At 38.3% G+C, this 14,621-nt stretch overlaps 1 protein-coding gene across 1 annotated transcript; it reads right to left on the bottom strand.

Annotated features, from left to right (window-relative positions):
* Positions 1 to 2,870: 2,870 nt before the first annotated feature.
* On the bottom strand, positions 2,871 to 13,043 carry ANKS4B (ankyrin repeat and sterile alpha motif domain containing 4B). Its single transcript, XM_049789529.1, has 2 exons — positions 12,862 to 13,043; positions 2,871 to 3,963 (listed from the first exon to the last, which is right to left on the bottom strand). The coding sequence occupies exons 1-2, from the start codon at positions 13,023 to 13,025 to the stop codon at positions 2,871 to 2,873; spliced, it is 1,257 nt and encodes a 418-aa protein (XP_049645486.1). The 5' UTR covers positions 13,026 to 13,043.
* Between the last annotated feature and the right edge of the window lie 1,578 nt (positions 13,044 to 14,621).

The raw sequence follows: 14,621 nt of genomic DNA, 5'->3' as shown, positions 1-14,621 counted from the left end.
CACAATAGCTCATTGCATGATTGTTAGGAAAGTCAATAGAATGATCTCTGTGGGAGCTTCTATAGTTCTATAAGACAGTATATCTCTCCCTACTACCATGTTTCTGAGCAAACATCTGGCCCAGAAATAGTGCTGTATGAAAATACCAACTAGAGCAAAACTTCCAAGAAGCAGAACTTACTGCTATAATTTTAATTTCAAGTTACTTTCCTGTGGGGTTAACTCTTCTTACATTTGCTTTTCTTAGTCTTTCCTCCAATACGTTTTTTTCTTTTGTATCACTGCAGAAGGATCACACTTGCTAGAATAAATAATCAAGCTTATATATTATCTTTACCCCTGACAATGATATAAAAGGCAATTTTCAAAAGCATTCTTTCTCCTAATAGGGAACTCTACTAGTGCCTTTCTCTTCTCAAATATACCTGCACTAAGTGTCTCATCAGGCAGGTTCTGGATATACTAGTAAGGCTCCTTGCATATACAAATAACAAGTACTAATAGAGAGGTGTGTTCATATACTACACACTTTCGAGTACCTTGTACTTAAAAGTGTCATTTGTGTCACCTATTTTGATGTACATCTCTGAAAGCAAATAAAACTTTCCATTAATCCAGAAGAACAAAATGCCGTATTTTTATAAACATAGTCATTCCCTAGTGTACCATTAAGTTAAATGGTTTACAACCTTTTTAAATGGTTTCATCTAAATGTATTTAATGGTTATTAAATTGTTTACAACCTTTCTGAATCCATTCAACAAGTATTCGTCAATATTTGAACATCTCTTTCCTCCCTAAGCAAATATTATCCATGATGCTTCTTTAAGTAACCCAACCAGGAAGCAAGCTTAAATGGCTGTTTCTGATATACCAATTCAATGATAAAATTCACATGACATGAATCTATGGACTTAGCATATAAAAATCCAATGTCAATCTTAAACTTGAATTTGAATTGACCTTCAAAAATGTCAGCAGTGGTACTGCCAATTTGTATTGTGAATCCTTCATGTATTCAGAATTCAGCAATGGCTATAGACAATAATAAATAAAATGCAGATTGAGCATGGTTCAGAGAGATACTACAATGATTAGAATGCTTGCCCTCCACACTCTGACACTGGTTTATTTGGCAGCACTGTATATGGTCCCTCAGAGACACCAGCAATGATCTTTGATCATAGAACTAGGTAGGAGTAAACCCTAAGCACTGCCAGATATGACCAAAAACACACAAAGAGTAAAATATTTTATAGTAAAAATTCCTCTACAATGATTTTAGACTTATTTTTTTAATTTTCCTTCAATTATCTTTAAGTTTTGGGTGGTAATTGCTCTTAGAAAAATTGTCCAATAGGGTGAATTTGGGTTTTTCTGTTTGTTTGCTTGGTTTTTTTTTTTTTTTTTGTCTTTTTTTGGTTTTTGGGTCACACTCAGCAGCGCTCAGGGGTTACTCCTGGATCTATGCTCAGAAATTGCTCCTGGCAGGTTTAGTGGACCATATGGGATGCTGGGATTTGAACCATCAACCTTCTGCAGGAAAGGCAAATGCCTTACTCCATGTTATCTCACCAGCCCCTGAATTTGTTGGGTTTTTTTTGTTTGTTTGTTTTTTTGGTTTTTGGGCCACACCCGGTAACGCTCAGGGGTTACTCCTGGCTATGTGCTCAGAAGTTGCTCCTGGCTTGGGGGACCATATGGGACACCGGGGGATCAAACCGAGGTCCGTCCAAGGCTAGTGCAGGCAAGGCAGGCACCTTACCTTTAGCGCCACCGCCCGGCCCCTGAATTTGTTTTTAATACATTGTTTGCCTCCTTCTCCACCCGCTTGCTTCAGCACCTTCTTGCTTTAGTCTACTATGATAGCCATGACAAAATATCACAGATAGGGCATTTTAAACAACAAATTTATTTTATTTACAACACAGGAGACCAACAGTTCAAGATGAAGGTGGAAAATGGTTTTGTTTCTCTTAAGACTACTGCTTCTTACTGTCTTCACATAGCCCTTTCTTTGCAAACATACCCCACCCCCTTATGACTTCTTTTCATCTTAACCCCCCCCCCAAGTATAAGCACTTTAAGGGGTAAGACTTTAACAAATGAATGTGGGCTCACCTCAGTCCCTAACTAGTAGCCAATAATGTATTTCTCTATTCACTCTCCTTCTGCCACTTTCTCTCTATTCCCAATAATAGATATTTCTATCACTTGTAATGGAACCTATAATCTGTCAAAAAAAAATTAGACATCATTAAGCTGAGCATTAAAATTCGGGCCAATGAAGAAACTTTAGTTTCACCAACAAAGCCATAGAACTAAGGACACAACTAAAGTTAGAGTTTCCAGACCAGCCTAGTGGGATGAAAGATTATACAGTTTTTGGTTGTGGGGCCACACCAGTGACGTTCAAGGGTTACTCCTGGCTATGCACGCGGAAATCACTCTTGGCTTGGGAGATGATATGGGATGTCAGGGGATCGAACCGATCTGTCCTAGGTTAGCAAGTGCAAGACAGATACCCTACCTCTTGCACCACTGCTTCACCCCCAGAGAGATTATACTTTTAAATAGAGAAGTAGAAAAGTTAATGGAGTTTCACCCCTTCCCTGTAACCCCATAGTCCTTTCTATATTCTAAGCTATCACAATGATAATTGAAGACAAATGTCTTAGCCTTTTCTGGCCTCCTTAAGTTGTTCACTGGTAGTTTACTTGGTCAAGTCATTCTCAGAGCAGAGTTTGGGCCATTTCCAAAACATTAGAAGCCATTGTCACTGTCCTGGGGTAAGGTAGAGGAGTAGTAACTGGGTTGTGCTTTCAGTGGGTTGCACCTTCACCTCACTGCTGCAGACAATGCCATACCCATCAGAGACTAGTGTCAACTAACTGCCCAGATTGTTGAATCACCTGCTTCCTTCTGTTGATGGCATTAAGAACTTTCTTCCTGGGCCCCAGCTGCATTTGTATGCTCTGAAGGTCCTCATCAGAGCACAGCAGCAAAGCATCTAGGTCAATCTGCTCTCTCATGAAAATAGGAAGAAATTCTTCCAGTTGGTGAGACAGCAAGAACACTTCCAAGGGGGTAGCATCAACCACATCTTCCTCCCATTCCATTTCATGCTCCTCCCAAGGCAACTCATCTTTATAGTCATTTTCCTCTCCCTCTTCATTTGCTTCACCTTCATCCATCTCGGCAGCTCCTTCTCTCTGAAACAATTCACTGGATATTTTGAATCCCATTTCTCCCTTCCTCTCTAATATCTCTTCAGGGCTCAGTATCCTGTTCTTTCTAAAAATAATATTCCCCAGACCTGGACGGTTGAGAATAGATTCATGTTGTACAGTGTCATCTTCCTCTGCTGAGAACTGGAGCTTCTCCTTGAAGTTTTCTGAAAATGTCTCCTCTTCTTCCTCCTCTCTGAAAACTTCCATCACATTCCTCTGCCCGCTTCTGCCTTCCTTTCCTATCTGTTCTGCTGTGTCTTTGTTCTTCTTGAACTTTAACTTGAAAGTATCTTTGATGCCCTTCGACAGTGACCCAAATTTGCTGGAAGCAGAAGCACTGGAAACTGATGAACTAGAGAAAGTGCCCTTGGAAGAAGAAAGAGTCCCAGAGTCCTCCCTACTATAGGTACGGGCCATCTTATTCTGGTGTTTTTCCTGCAGCTTCTCGCACTCTTTGATCTGCCTCTTGGCATTCTTCTGAGCCTGCTCTTTCAGCCTGGCTACCTTCTTAGGGTTCATGATATTCTGGTTAGTGGCAGCCTTATCCAGGAGAGCAACACATTCATTCTGCTCTCTGCTAGCAGCAGCATCCAGAGGAGTCTGCAAGTCATTATCCAGGGCAAAGATGTTAGCACCAAAGTTGACCAGGAATGACACACAATGAGTTTGACCATTGGAGGCTGCATAATGTAGAGGCGTATTTCCCCAGATGTCACATCTATCAGGATCCCCACTAGAAAAAAAAATAAAGAAAAATATGTGCATTTTTTCTCTGAATATGGAGTCCCCCAATTAAAACAAAAAAAGAACAACATATACATTCATCCTTCCTTGACATTATTGAAGAAAACTTCTAAAAGTCTGGTTTTATCCAGAGAAGCCAGAGCCAAGAAGGTAAAGGGCCCATCTTTAACTTTTTCCAACTTTTTAGAAACAAGAAAAACTTTTTAAGAGACTATCTAAAAGAGCAATGTTCATGAATCATTTGCTTAGAATTGGGTCAATGGCTAAGTGAAGAAAAATTGATTGCCTTAGATCACTTAGAACTTTCCCCTGATGCTGGGTTTAGCATTGCCCAATGTGGTTTTGATATGGAGTTAACATGATATAGAGGCTCAGGGAGGAGAAGGAAGAAGGGAAGAAAGGGACGAGAATAGAAGGGGAAAGAAAAGAGAGGAGGGGAGAGTGTGTCAGGTCTTGAGGTGGATGTGTCAAGGTACTGTGAACTTTCACATGTTCATTGTTACTCAAAGTTTGGTCCCCCAGCAGCAACATCAAAAGCAGCATCCATGTGTGTTTGTTAGAAATACAAAACTGGCAAAATTGGCGGACCCAGGATGAACCTGGGTTTGATTCCTGGCATCCCATATGGTCCTCCACGCCTGCCAGGAGCGATTTCTGAGTGCAGATCCAGGAGTAACCCCTGAGAACTGCCAGGTATGGCCCAAAAACCAAAAACAAAACAAACAAAAAACCCCACAAAATTATGGACCTCAATCCAAATGTTCTGAATCTAAATTTTAAAAATTTAACCCCCAAGTGATATGTAGGCTTGTGACAGATCAGAGAGACATGCATTATTTTTAATGCGACCCAGCTGGTATTTTATAATTCTGTGAGCCAGATTTATAGCTCCTCTGTGGAAACCATAGTTTCCCTTATGCTTTTCAATTATGAAGTATTTGACATTCACTCGCTACCTACCCACCAATGTCTCTCTTAGAGAAGGAGAAGGAGAATAAGAAGAATAAGAATAAGAATAAGAGAATAGGAAGAATCAGAAAGAAAATAGAAGAGGGTTAACTCAGACTTCAAAATGTGTTCCTAAAGCCAAAACAACATTCTCTTTTGTTAACTTTTTAGGCTAGAAATAGTTCAGAGATTACAATTGTCTTGTATATGGCTGAAACCACATACTGCCCCAAATACCACCAGGTGTGATCCCTTGGTATATAGCTAGGAGTTATCTCTGGACACAGCTGGACATGGCAACAAAAACAACAACAACAAAAAAAGCATTTTTTATAACTTATCAGCTACCATGTCATTGAATTTACTTTTCACTAAGGACTCTGTCTTTTGATGTATAATTTGAGGCTATTACCTTCTCATAGAATTGCAATATCACTTAGTAAATATATAGAAATCACTAAAACAGTGGTTGGTGCACTATAATTATTTGATTAACATCACCTAACATTTCTCTTATCACTATCGTCATAATCCTCAAGTCACTATATTTTCCCTTCACATTTCTCTACTAAATTCTCTTAGCACTATGATAGCTGCTAAGGGTTTTTAACTTTTTTGTTGTTGTTGCTGTTGTTTTGTTTTTGAGTCACACCCGGTGACGCTCAGGGTTACTCCTGGCTCTGCACTCAGAAATGCTCCTGGCAGGCTCGAGGGACCATATCGAATGCCAGATTTTGAACCACCATCCATCCTCAATCTGCTGCTTGCAAGCCAAACACCCTACTGCTTTGCTATTTCTCTTACCCTGGATTTTAAACTTTTTTTTATAATGTACCAAGTACTTAGACCCTGCCCCCCCCCAGAGAAATAATATGCCCCAGAGGAAAAAGTCTGTGTTTTTCTTTCTTCATATCATTTATGACTCACCTTCATCCTAAACAAAGCCAAACATAAACTCATATTTAAGTGCAGACTCCATCTAGAGAGGATAGCTATAGGGCTCACCAGTGGCTGATGAAAAACTTGAAAAACAACAGATATACTATTGCTTCCTTCCTTTTTTTAAAAAAAATTATTTTGTCAAGCAAATACTGAAAGCCATACTCTCATGTGGCATTTTCTAAATGTTTAAATATGGGCTCAAATTTAAAAGAAAAATACAGTGAAGTCCAAAGAAAACAGATTTGTGAGCTAGATCTAGCCCACAATCAGGCAGCTGGCAATGTCCTTCTGCGTGGAGAATAGTGTGAGCAGAAACACAGATGGGTCCTGTGACCTGGGGTAACTGGGGCGCCTAGAGTAGACTTCAGTGTGTCCAGAGTGTATGGAGATGGAGGCAAGGGAATTAAGGACAAGAAAGAAGGAAACTGAATCTAAAGAAAGCAAATACTGAATATTTTGATATTTCTGATGGGCAGCCACTTTAATTGTTTTGCATCAAAGGGAACTTTTTTCAACCTTAGCATAGTTGTATATCTTACAGAAAGAGTATCACATACCGAGAAATGTAGTTTCTCTTTGTATTTACTTTAACCAAAAACACACTGCAATGAATCCTTAAGTAACCTAGACATCAGAGGGATTGTATATCAAAGATGTTACTATAAACATGGTGAAAAAAAACTGCTTCAGTTTGCTGGAATTACTCTTAGACGTGTTAAAATAAAAACTGATAGGAATGAACTGTCTTTCAAATCTTGGTGCCTCTTACTTTATTTATTTTTTTAAATATTTATTTATTTATTTATTTAGATTTTGGGGCCACATCCAGCAGTGCTCAGGCATTACTCCTGATTCTGTGCTAAGAAATCGCTCCTGGCAGGCTCGGGGAACCATGTAGAATGCTGGGGGATCGAACTCCGGCCAGTCCCGGGTCAGTCACGTGCAAGGCAAATGCCCTACCAGCTTTGCTATTGCTCCAGCCCCAATGCCTCTTACTTTAATAGAACCGTTTCACCTGCCTTTTACAAGTAGCTATTCCCTTTATTCCACCTCCATTCTGGGTATAAGTTCATAATGATGCTATAGTGTTTCCTTGGGCCAAATTTTGTATTGTGTTTATTTCCTCTTGTACTTTTTTTTTCCAAAGACCTTCTCACATAAAAGATCTTAACATAATCAAATTTTGCCCTTGTGTGCATTTGGGCAATTTTTTTTTTTTTTTTTTTTTTTTTTTGGTTTTTGGGCCACACCCGGTAACGCTCAGGGGTTACTCCTGGCTATGTGCTCAGAAGTTGCTCCTGGCTTGGGGGACCATATGGGACACCGGGGGATCGAACCGCGGTCCATCCAAGGCTAACGCAGGCAAGGCAGGCTCCTTACCTTTAGCGCCACCGCCCGGCCCCTTCATTTGGGCAATTCTTTATTTTGTCAGATTAACCATTAATTTTAATTAATTTAAAATATATTTTTTTCTAAATAACTTGGCAATTTTTAAAGCTGGATTTGTAGTATTGTCACTAAATAGAAAATGTGCTTGTATTAAAGTATTTTGAGCATCTGGTCTGTTTTAATTTCTCTTTTTTACATTTATTTGATTTTCTGTAATAATCAAAGAAAAAACATAAATCATAGAAATTTTATATAAAAGTGATATTTGAACTCATTATTCCAAATGAATGTATTTCAAGAAATACATTATCATATTTTTCTATAAGATAAGCAATGATTTTTTAAAAAATCACAGATTGGCAAGAATGTCAGGAAATAAGAAAAGCTAAGAAAAACCTAAAGTGGCTCACATATCCTGGCACAGCATGTACTAAAAACCTTTTAAACATGGTACCCTCTTGAATCAACAACTCTGCCTTTAGGAACTTCTCCTAGGAAAATAAAAGACCCATGTGCAAAAATGAAAAACAAGGACTTTCATGGCTTTCAATCAGCTTACTTTTAACCAAGACTGGACTCAAGCATCATGACTAATTATGACAAGACCATAAAAGAGAGCTCCACCTACTCATTAGAGTCTCATAGATCTCTATTTGAAATGCAAACCATTCATGATCTATTAAAGAGAAGCAGATTTCAAAACAATGTGTCCATAGGATTGCCTTTGAAGTGGGAAAATGCATATGGATATGAATATTCTTTTTAGAAGTAACTCTCAAGGAGTCCAGGGGCCACTCCCAGCAGTGCTTGGGGAAAATTCCAAAAGTGGATATGGAAGTTGGGGCTTCTCCATGCAAGGCAAATGCTTCAGAAACTTGAGCTATCTCTATGGCCCCAGTCCATAATTTCAAAGGGGGGAATTTAAAGACTATACGCCTAATTGTTAATGATAACCAAAACTGGTATGGTTTTTACTTCATTACGTTTATCTTTCCAATGTGATATGAAGTGTTTTTAGTAAGTAAGTATTTTCTTTAAGATTTCGGGAAGAGGTAATCTGAGCTTATTTTGCAAGCAGGATCCCCGGGGTTTAATCCCCACACTTCATGGTCTCCAAACAAGCCCAAGCACCATTCCAGGTGTGCCCACATTGGGTGTGGACCAAAAAACATAAAAAGAAGAAAAAGAGAATCCTAAGGGAAAAATAAACTTCTTTGTTTTAGACAATAAAGGCCAAGCAAAAGTTTATGTAATTTCCAATATAGGGTCACATTTTAGGAATCGATAAACAATAGTTTTGTTTTATAACAAAGCCCTAGCTTATATATAAATCACTTGATCTATTGCCTCATAAACATAAATCAGGCTGAAGTAATTTTAATAATTGATTATATTCTAAATTCAAATTTTAATTTGTTTTCTTTACTATCTCTTTGATATTATTGTAAATTTTATTTCATGCAGATTCCTAAAGACTGATTATGGCCAAAAATGGTGGTTGGTCCAGAATGACAGTTCAATAAGCTGGAGTGTGTGTTTTGCATGCAGAAAATCTGGGGTTAATCCGTAGCATTCCATGATCTCCTAAGAATCACCAGATGTTGTTACAACCTCTGTACCAACCCTCTCTCCTCCCAAAATGGGGTGGAGGTAGCTTAAAACCCTCACAAGACATTTATTTCATCCTATATCAGGTAAAACTGACACTTCTGAAGGGAAGAAAAACAAGAACTAGTATTACACACTAAAATTTATCAGAAAAAAAAGAAATAAGGAAAAAAAACTAGAAACAGTGCGTTAGAAAAAAATTTACACCCATTGTCAGTGTTTGATAAATAAAATGTACTCTACAAAATTTTTAAGTTAAAATGACTATGACAAATAAATGGGAAAGATGACACTATAAAGCTTGTTGACACAAGTGACTAACTACATGGAGAATGTACAATTAGATTGTAAATTCTGACCTCAAATTAAAATAGCTGATATATAAATTATTTAAAATAAAAGAAGACCAAAGTGATAATACAAGATTAAAGCACTTGCCTTGCAATCAGTGACCAGGGTTTGATTTCCCAGCACCACACAATGGTTCCCCAAGCCCTGCCAGGAGTGATCTCTAAAACCAAAATCAGAAGCCCTGAGCACTGCCAGGTATAGCCCAACCTTCCACTGCCCCCCCCCCCCAGTAAATAAAATAAGAGAAAAATCTGAAACTCCAAAAGAAAATGCCAGTCAATGTATAGGCATAAATACTAAATTAGAATGAGATAGTACAAGTGAACATATTTAAATATATAATAGGCATGCATACTTAAAATATTTTAAAAATCTGTTGCCAAAATATGAATAATAAATAGTGAATATATGTATATTTTGTTTTGTTTTAGTTTTTGGGTCATACTAGGCAGTGATCAGGAATTACTCCTGGTTCTAGGCTCAGAAATCGCCCCTGGCAGGCACTGGGGACAATATGGGATGTCAGGATTCGAACCACTATCCTTCTGCATGAAAGGCAAACGCCTTACCTCCATGCTATCTCTCTGGCCCCAATGAATATATATTTAAGTATTGACAAAAGAGGGTCTGGAGAAGTAGTAGAGCAGGCAGGCTGTTTGTCTTGCACAAAGCCAGCCTGTGTTCCAGCACACTATAGGGTCCCCCTGAGCTCCATCATGTGCGATTCCTGAGCACAGAGTTAGGAGTAAGTCCTGTGCACCACTGTGTGTAGACCCAAAGCCAAAATAACAACAACAACAATAATAATAATAGTAGAAGACGGATACTCTAGCTTTAAAAAGCACTATTTCTATAAATTAATGAGAAATGTCAAATTCCCCAATGTAAGAATGGTAAAGTACATAGAGTGCACAGTTTATAATATATATATAGTTCACAAAAGTGGAAATACAATGGAAACTAAACAAACCAATAACCCCCCTCATTTTCAGTTTTACCAGTAATCAAAAATAAGAATATTGGGGCTAGAGAGATAGTAGAGGGTAAGGAGGTTGTTTTGTAGGAAGGAGACTCCTATTTGATCCTTGGCATAGCAATGGTCTCACAGCTCTTCAGGAGCCAGAGCCAGAAATGGACCCTGAGCACTCACTTGGTGTGCCCCCCCAGGACAAAAAAAGAATATTAAAGTATATGGATACACCACTTTTCACCTATTCTAATCTTGTAAAATAAGTAGCCATTTCTGAGTATGCGATTAGTCAGATAATTTATTTTAGAAAAATTATGTTCAAGAAAATGTGGATAATAAATCAAACTGATTGCATCAAATGGGGCAGGATGAAAAAAATAAATGAAGATTTATATATAAGATACTCCTCATAGCACTGTGTAAATTATGAAAAACAAATTGTTTCAAAGAAACATGAATTTATTGATTTGAATAATAATTTCCTCAGTATTAAATTATAAAATAATACATACTGGCATGGAGAATTTTTCATAATATATTGAGAGGCTGAAAGCTTAAAAACACTCCACCAAAATATTTACTGAATATAAATATGTATTTAGGCAAAATGTATACATGCCATGTAAACATGTATATCATACATATATATTTATACACATCAAAAATATATTAATGTTGGGGCCGCTGAGGTGGTGCTAGAGGTAAGGTGTCTGCCTTGCAAGCGCTAGCCAAGGAAGGACTGCAGTTCGATCCCCTGGCGTCTCATATGGTCCCCCCAAGCCAGGGTCAATTTTTGAGCACTTAGCCAGGAGTAACCCCTGAGCATCAAATGGGTGTGGGCCCCCCCAAAAAAAAAACAACAAAAAATATTAATGCTTACATTATGGTATTTAGAGGTTTTTTCCTTCTAATTTTCATGCAAATACCTGACTTAATTGTATGGGTTCAGCTTCTTATGTTATCTTTGTATCTGTGTAAATCTTAAGCAAGATTTAAGGGGCTAGAAAGAGAAATTAAAGGGCAGCATAACAATTACATTAAAATGAATTACATTAAGAGAAATAAAATGTTAAAAAACAGTAAGAAAGTGTGCAGATGCACAGAGATGCACAAAAAGAGACAGATCATGTGTGTCTACCTGTTGCTATTTAAACAATTTCAGTTTTGTCTCCTAAAATGTGTCCTCATCCAACTCAAACCACATCCAGCCAAACTTAATCTTGTCAGTTTCCAAGGTACAGTGCTTTCAATTGACAGACATTCCTTCTCTTCATCTCTCCCTAACCATCACCATATCTTTCAGCTCCCAATTTAAATAAATGGTCATGAAAGAATCGCCTCAATATTATTTATTTAGCTCCTTCTGATCCCCCTTTAATATACATAATTGGTTTAATTTGTCATCCTCTCTAATATCTCAAAACTAAGGACAAAGAGACTGGGACTTTGTTCATCATAACATCCCAAGCAGCACAAAATGGCTGACACATAGTAGCTATGAAGAAATAAAAGTGCATTGAATTGAAGTTAATTTACTTAGTTCCCTTCATTTCATATTCACTTTATTTATTTTTTTTACTCCCTTGGGTAGATTTTGTCAATACTTCTCATCTCCTTGGTAGCAAACAAAAAGAAAAGAAACAGCTGCTAAATTCTGTATTAGCATGGGTTGGGGTTAAAAGTTGGGTGTGGAAAATATATGATGTAAGAGAAGTAAAGTTAAGACACACTAAAGTCTCCTCTTATAGTTTATAACACTAGCTGGCCCTTCTAAAAATGATGAGGTTTACTTTAGGGTTGAGTATTAATGAAAGGTTTTTGGATTTTAATGGTATAGTCAAATCATTTGTTCTAATCATGATTCACATCTTAAAAATAAGCAGAGTGGAGCTGGAGAGATAGCTCAGCGGTAGGGCATTTGCCTTGCAAGTGGCCGACCCAGGACCAATGGTGGTTCGAATCCCAACATCTCATATGGTCCCCGGTGCCTGCCAGGAGCGATTTCTGAGCGATAGCCAGGAGTAATTACTGCTCAGTGCAGCCGGGTGTGGCCCCAAAACATAATAATAATAATAATAATTAATAATAATATAATAATAATAAGTAGAGTGATGTGTTCCTTTTAAAGAGACATTTACAGGGGCCTGAATACAGTACAATAAGCAAAGTGTTTTCCTTGCATACAGCTGACCTGGGTTCAATCTCCCAGCACCATATATGGTTTCCTGAGCACCACCAGGAGTGATCCCTAAGTGCAGAGAAAGGAGAAATCCCTGAGCACATCCAGCTTTAGGCCCCCAAACCATAAATAAATAAATAAATAAATAAATAAATAAATAAATAAATAAATAAATAAATAAATAAATAAATGTAATAGTCATTTACATTTTATGGAAAAGATTTAAAGGCACCAAATTCAAATCCAATTCTTCACCTCCAAAGCAGACACCGTGTCTTAAAACTCAAAATCTTTTGTACCGAGCTCAAAAGTCATGAACGAACCCAATGTGACCAGTTCTCAATATGAAGAGAGCAGCTCTAGGCAGTGTTCTTCCCTCTCTAAAGGGACAATTTATAGATTGCTCTTGAGAGAGAAAAAAGTATTTTTATTGACTCTTCTGCCTCTTGCAAAATCCTACCACAAGCCATTTCCAATCAAAACCAACAGGCTACACTTACCCTCGGCTGCAGATTATTTCTAGGGCTTCCAAGTTCCCATGATAGGCTGCCAGGAGTGTGGGAGTCATGCCATCCTCATCAGCAATATTCAGATCTCTCTTGGTAGCCTCTTTCAAAAGTTCCAGATAGCTATCGCTAGCAGCTTGGTGGTAGCGAGTAGCCATTGTTCCTGCCTACTAATGCTTGGCCAGATACCACCCTCTGGGTAGAGCAGGATGTCAGTTAAACAGCCTTCAGTCCAAAGTTGGTTAATCAGTGACAAGGAAGAGCATCAGCCCAGGGCAAAGCTCATTCCTGCCAGCTTGTTTCTTGGATGGTAGCCAGAAAGGTTCTCTCACTGAACTTGGACTTTTTCCCTCTGGAATGGCTGTGACATAAAATATCAAGACCTTTGCTCGTCATCTTCAGTGTCCTAAGACACATTTACTATTTTATGTCCATCAAAAATACATGAATGAGGAAAAAAAACAAATAAATAACAGGAGGAGGTGAATGGGGGTAGAAAGAGGAAAATAAAAGTCTTAAATGGAATTTTGGTAATGTAGGCAGATAATTAGAAGATAATTTATAGCAAAAAGAATCAAAACTTATTTTGTTTACTTCGAAGACTGATTTTTAAGCTGTTTAATTGATCTACAAGTTATATACTTACTTTAAAACCCATTTTTAGTGTACAAGTCAATGATATTTTTCTTTATTTTTTTGAAATTGCATCACATAGTTGACATAGTTGATCATAATACATAATATATAATATATTTGTTTCCAAAATACATTTGTTAACAACATGCTCTTGTTGTTAAACTGTCCATTCTGTTAAACTGGGGTATTCCTATAGGAATGACAGCATCAGACAAATAAAGTTGTCCAGAAATTCAAAGTACTATTACTGATACTATAACTTTTTTTTTTTTTTGTGGTTTTTGGGTCACACCCGGCAGTGCTCAGGGGTTATTCCTGGCTCCAGGCTCAGAAATTGCTCCTGGCAGGCACAGGGGACCATATGGGACGCCGGGATTCGAACCGATGACCTCCTGCATGAAAGGCAAACGCTTTACCTCCATGCTATCTCTCCGGCCCCTAACTTTTATACTATAACTGGGGCATGTACTCATCTGCCAGGTCTCCTGGAAGAAAGAAGATATGGGGGAAGCCATATCTAAAAGCCCAGATAGTATCATCTCCCAAACCCCCAAATCAGCATACCTGAAGTTTGGTCATATTGGTGTCCCTGAAGGGAATTGTAGAGGATCAGTGATGAGTCAGGAAAAAAAATGATGATTGTGGGTGATGTGGGTGGTTGTGAGCAGTAAGCATGGCTTCAGCAGGGCAGGGGCTTGGCCTCCCTTCTCCTCCTGAGAAGGCCAGATTTCTGCTGTATGGGCCCATGCTATGGTCTTTCACGGCTCTGTTTGCATCTCATTCAAGAAAAGAGTGAGTCTATGAAGCTGGTCTAGTTTGAATATGCATTTGTAGGTGTAGTTATGGCTCGTCAAAGACTTTTAGTAAATCTACAAAGTTGTGGCCATGAACCAAAATCTAATTTATCTATTACATCTCTCATGCTCATTTTTTGGGGGAGCCATACCTGGTGGCACTCAGAGGTTACTCCTGACTCTGTGCTCAGAAATCACTCTGGCAGGCTTGGGAGACCATATGGGATGCCAGGGATCAACTAGGTTGCGTGCAAGGCAAATGCCCCACCTGCTGTGCTATGTCTCTGACCCTCTCTTGCTCATTCTTTTTTTTTTTTTTTTTTG

The sequence above is a fragment of the Suncus etruscus genome, chromosome 15, assembly GCF_024139225.1.
Source record: "Suncus etruscus isolate mSunEtr1 chromosome 15, mSunEtr1.pri.cur, whole genome shotgun sequence".
NCBI classification, from domain to species: Eukaryota; Metazoa; Chordata; class Mammalia; order Eulipotyphla; family Soricidae; genus Suncus; species Suncus etruscus.
The sequence above is the reverse complement of the archived record's forward strand: the minus strand, read 5'-3'. Positions and strand labels throughout refer to the sequence as shown.

Bases quoted from the DNA above. Each gene is read 5' to 3' on its own strand.
- ANKS4B (XM_049789529.1), bottom strand. From the start codon at position 13,025: ATGGCTACTCGCTACCACCAAGCTGCTAGCGATAGCTATCTGGAACTT. The intron at 3,964-12,861 runs GTAAGTGTAGCC...TTTTTTTTCTAG, and splicing joins GAAATAATCTGCAGCCGAGG to TGGGGATCCTGATAGATGTG.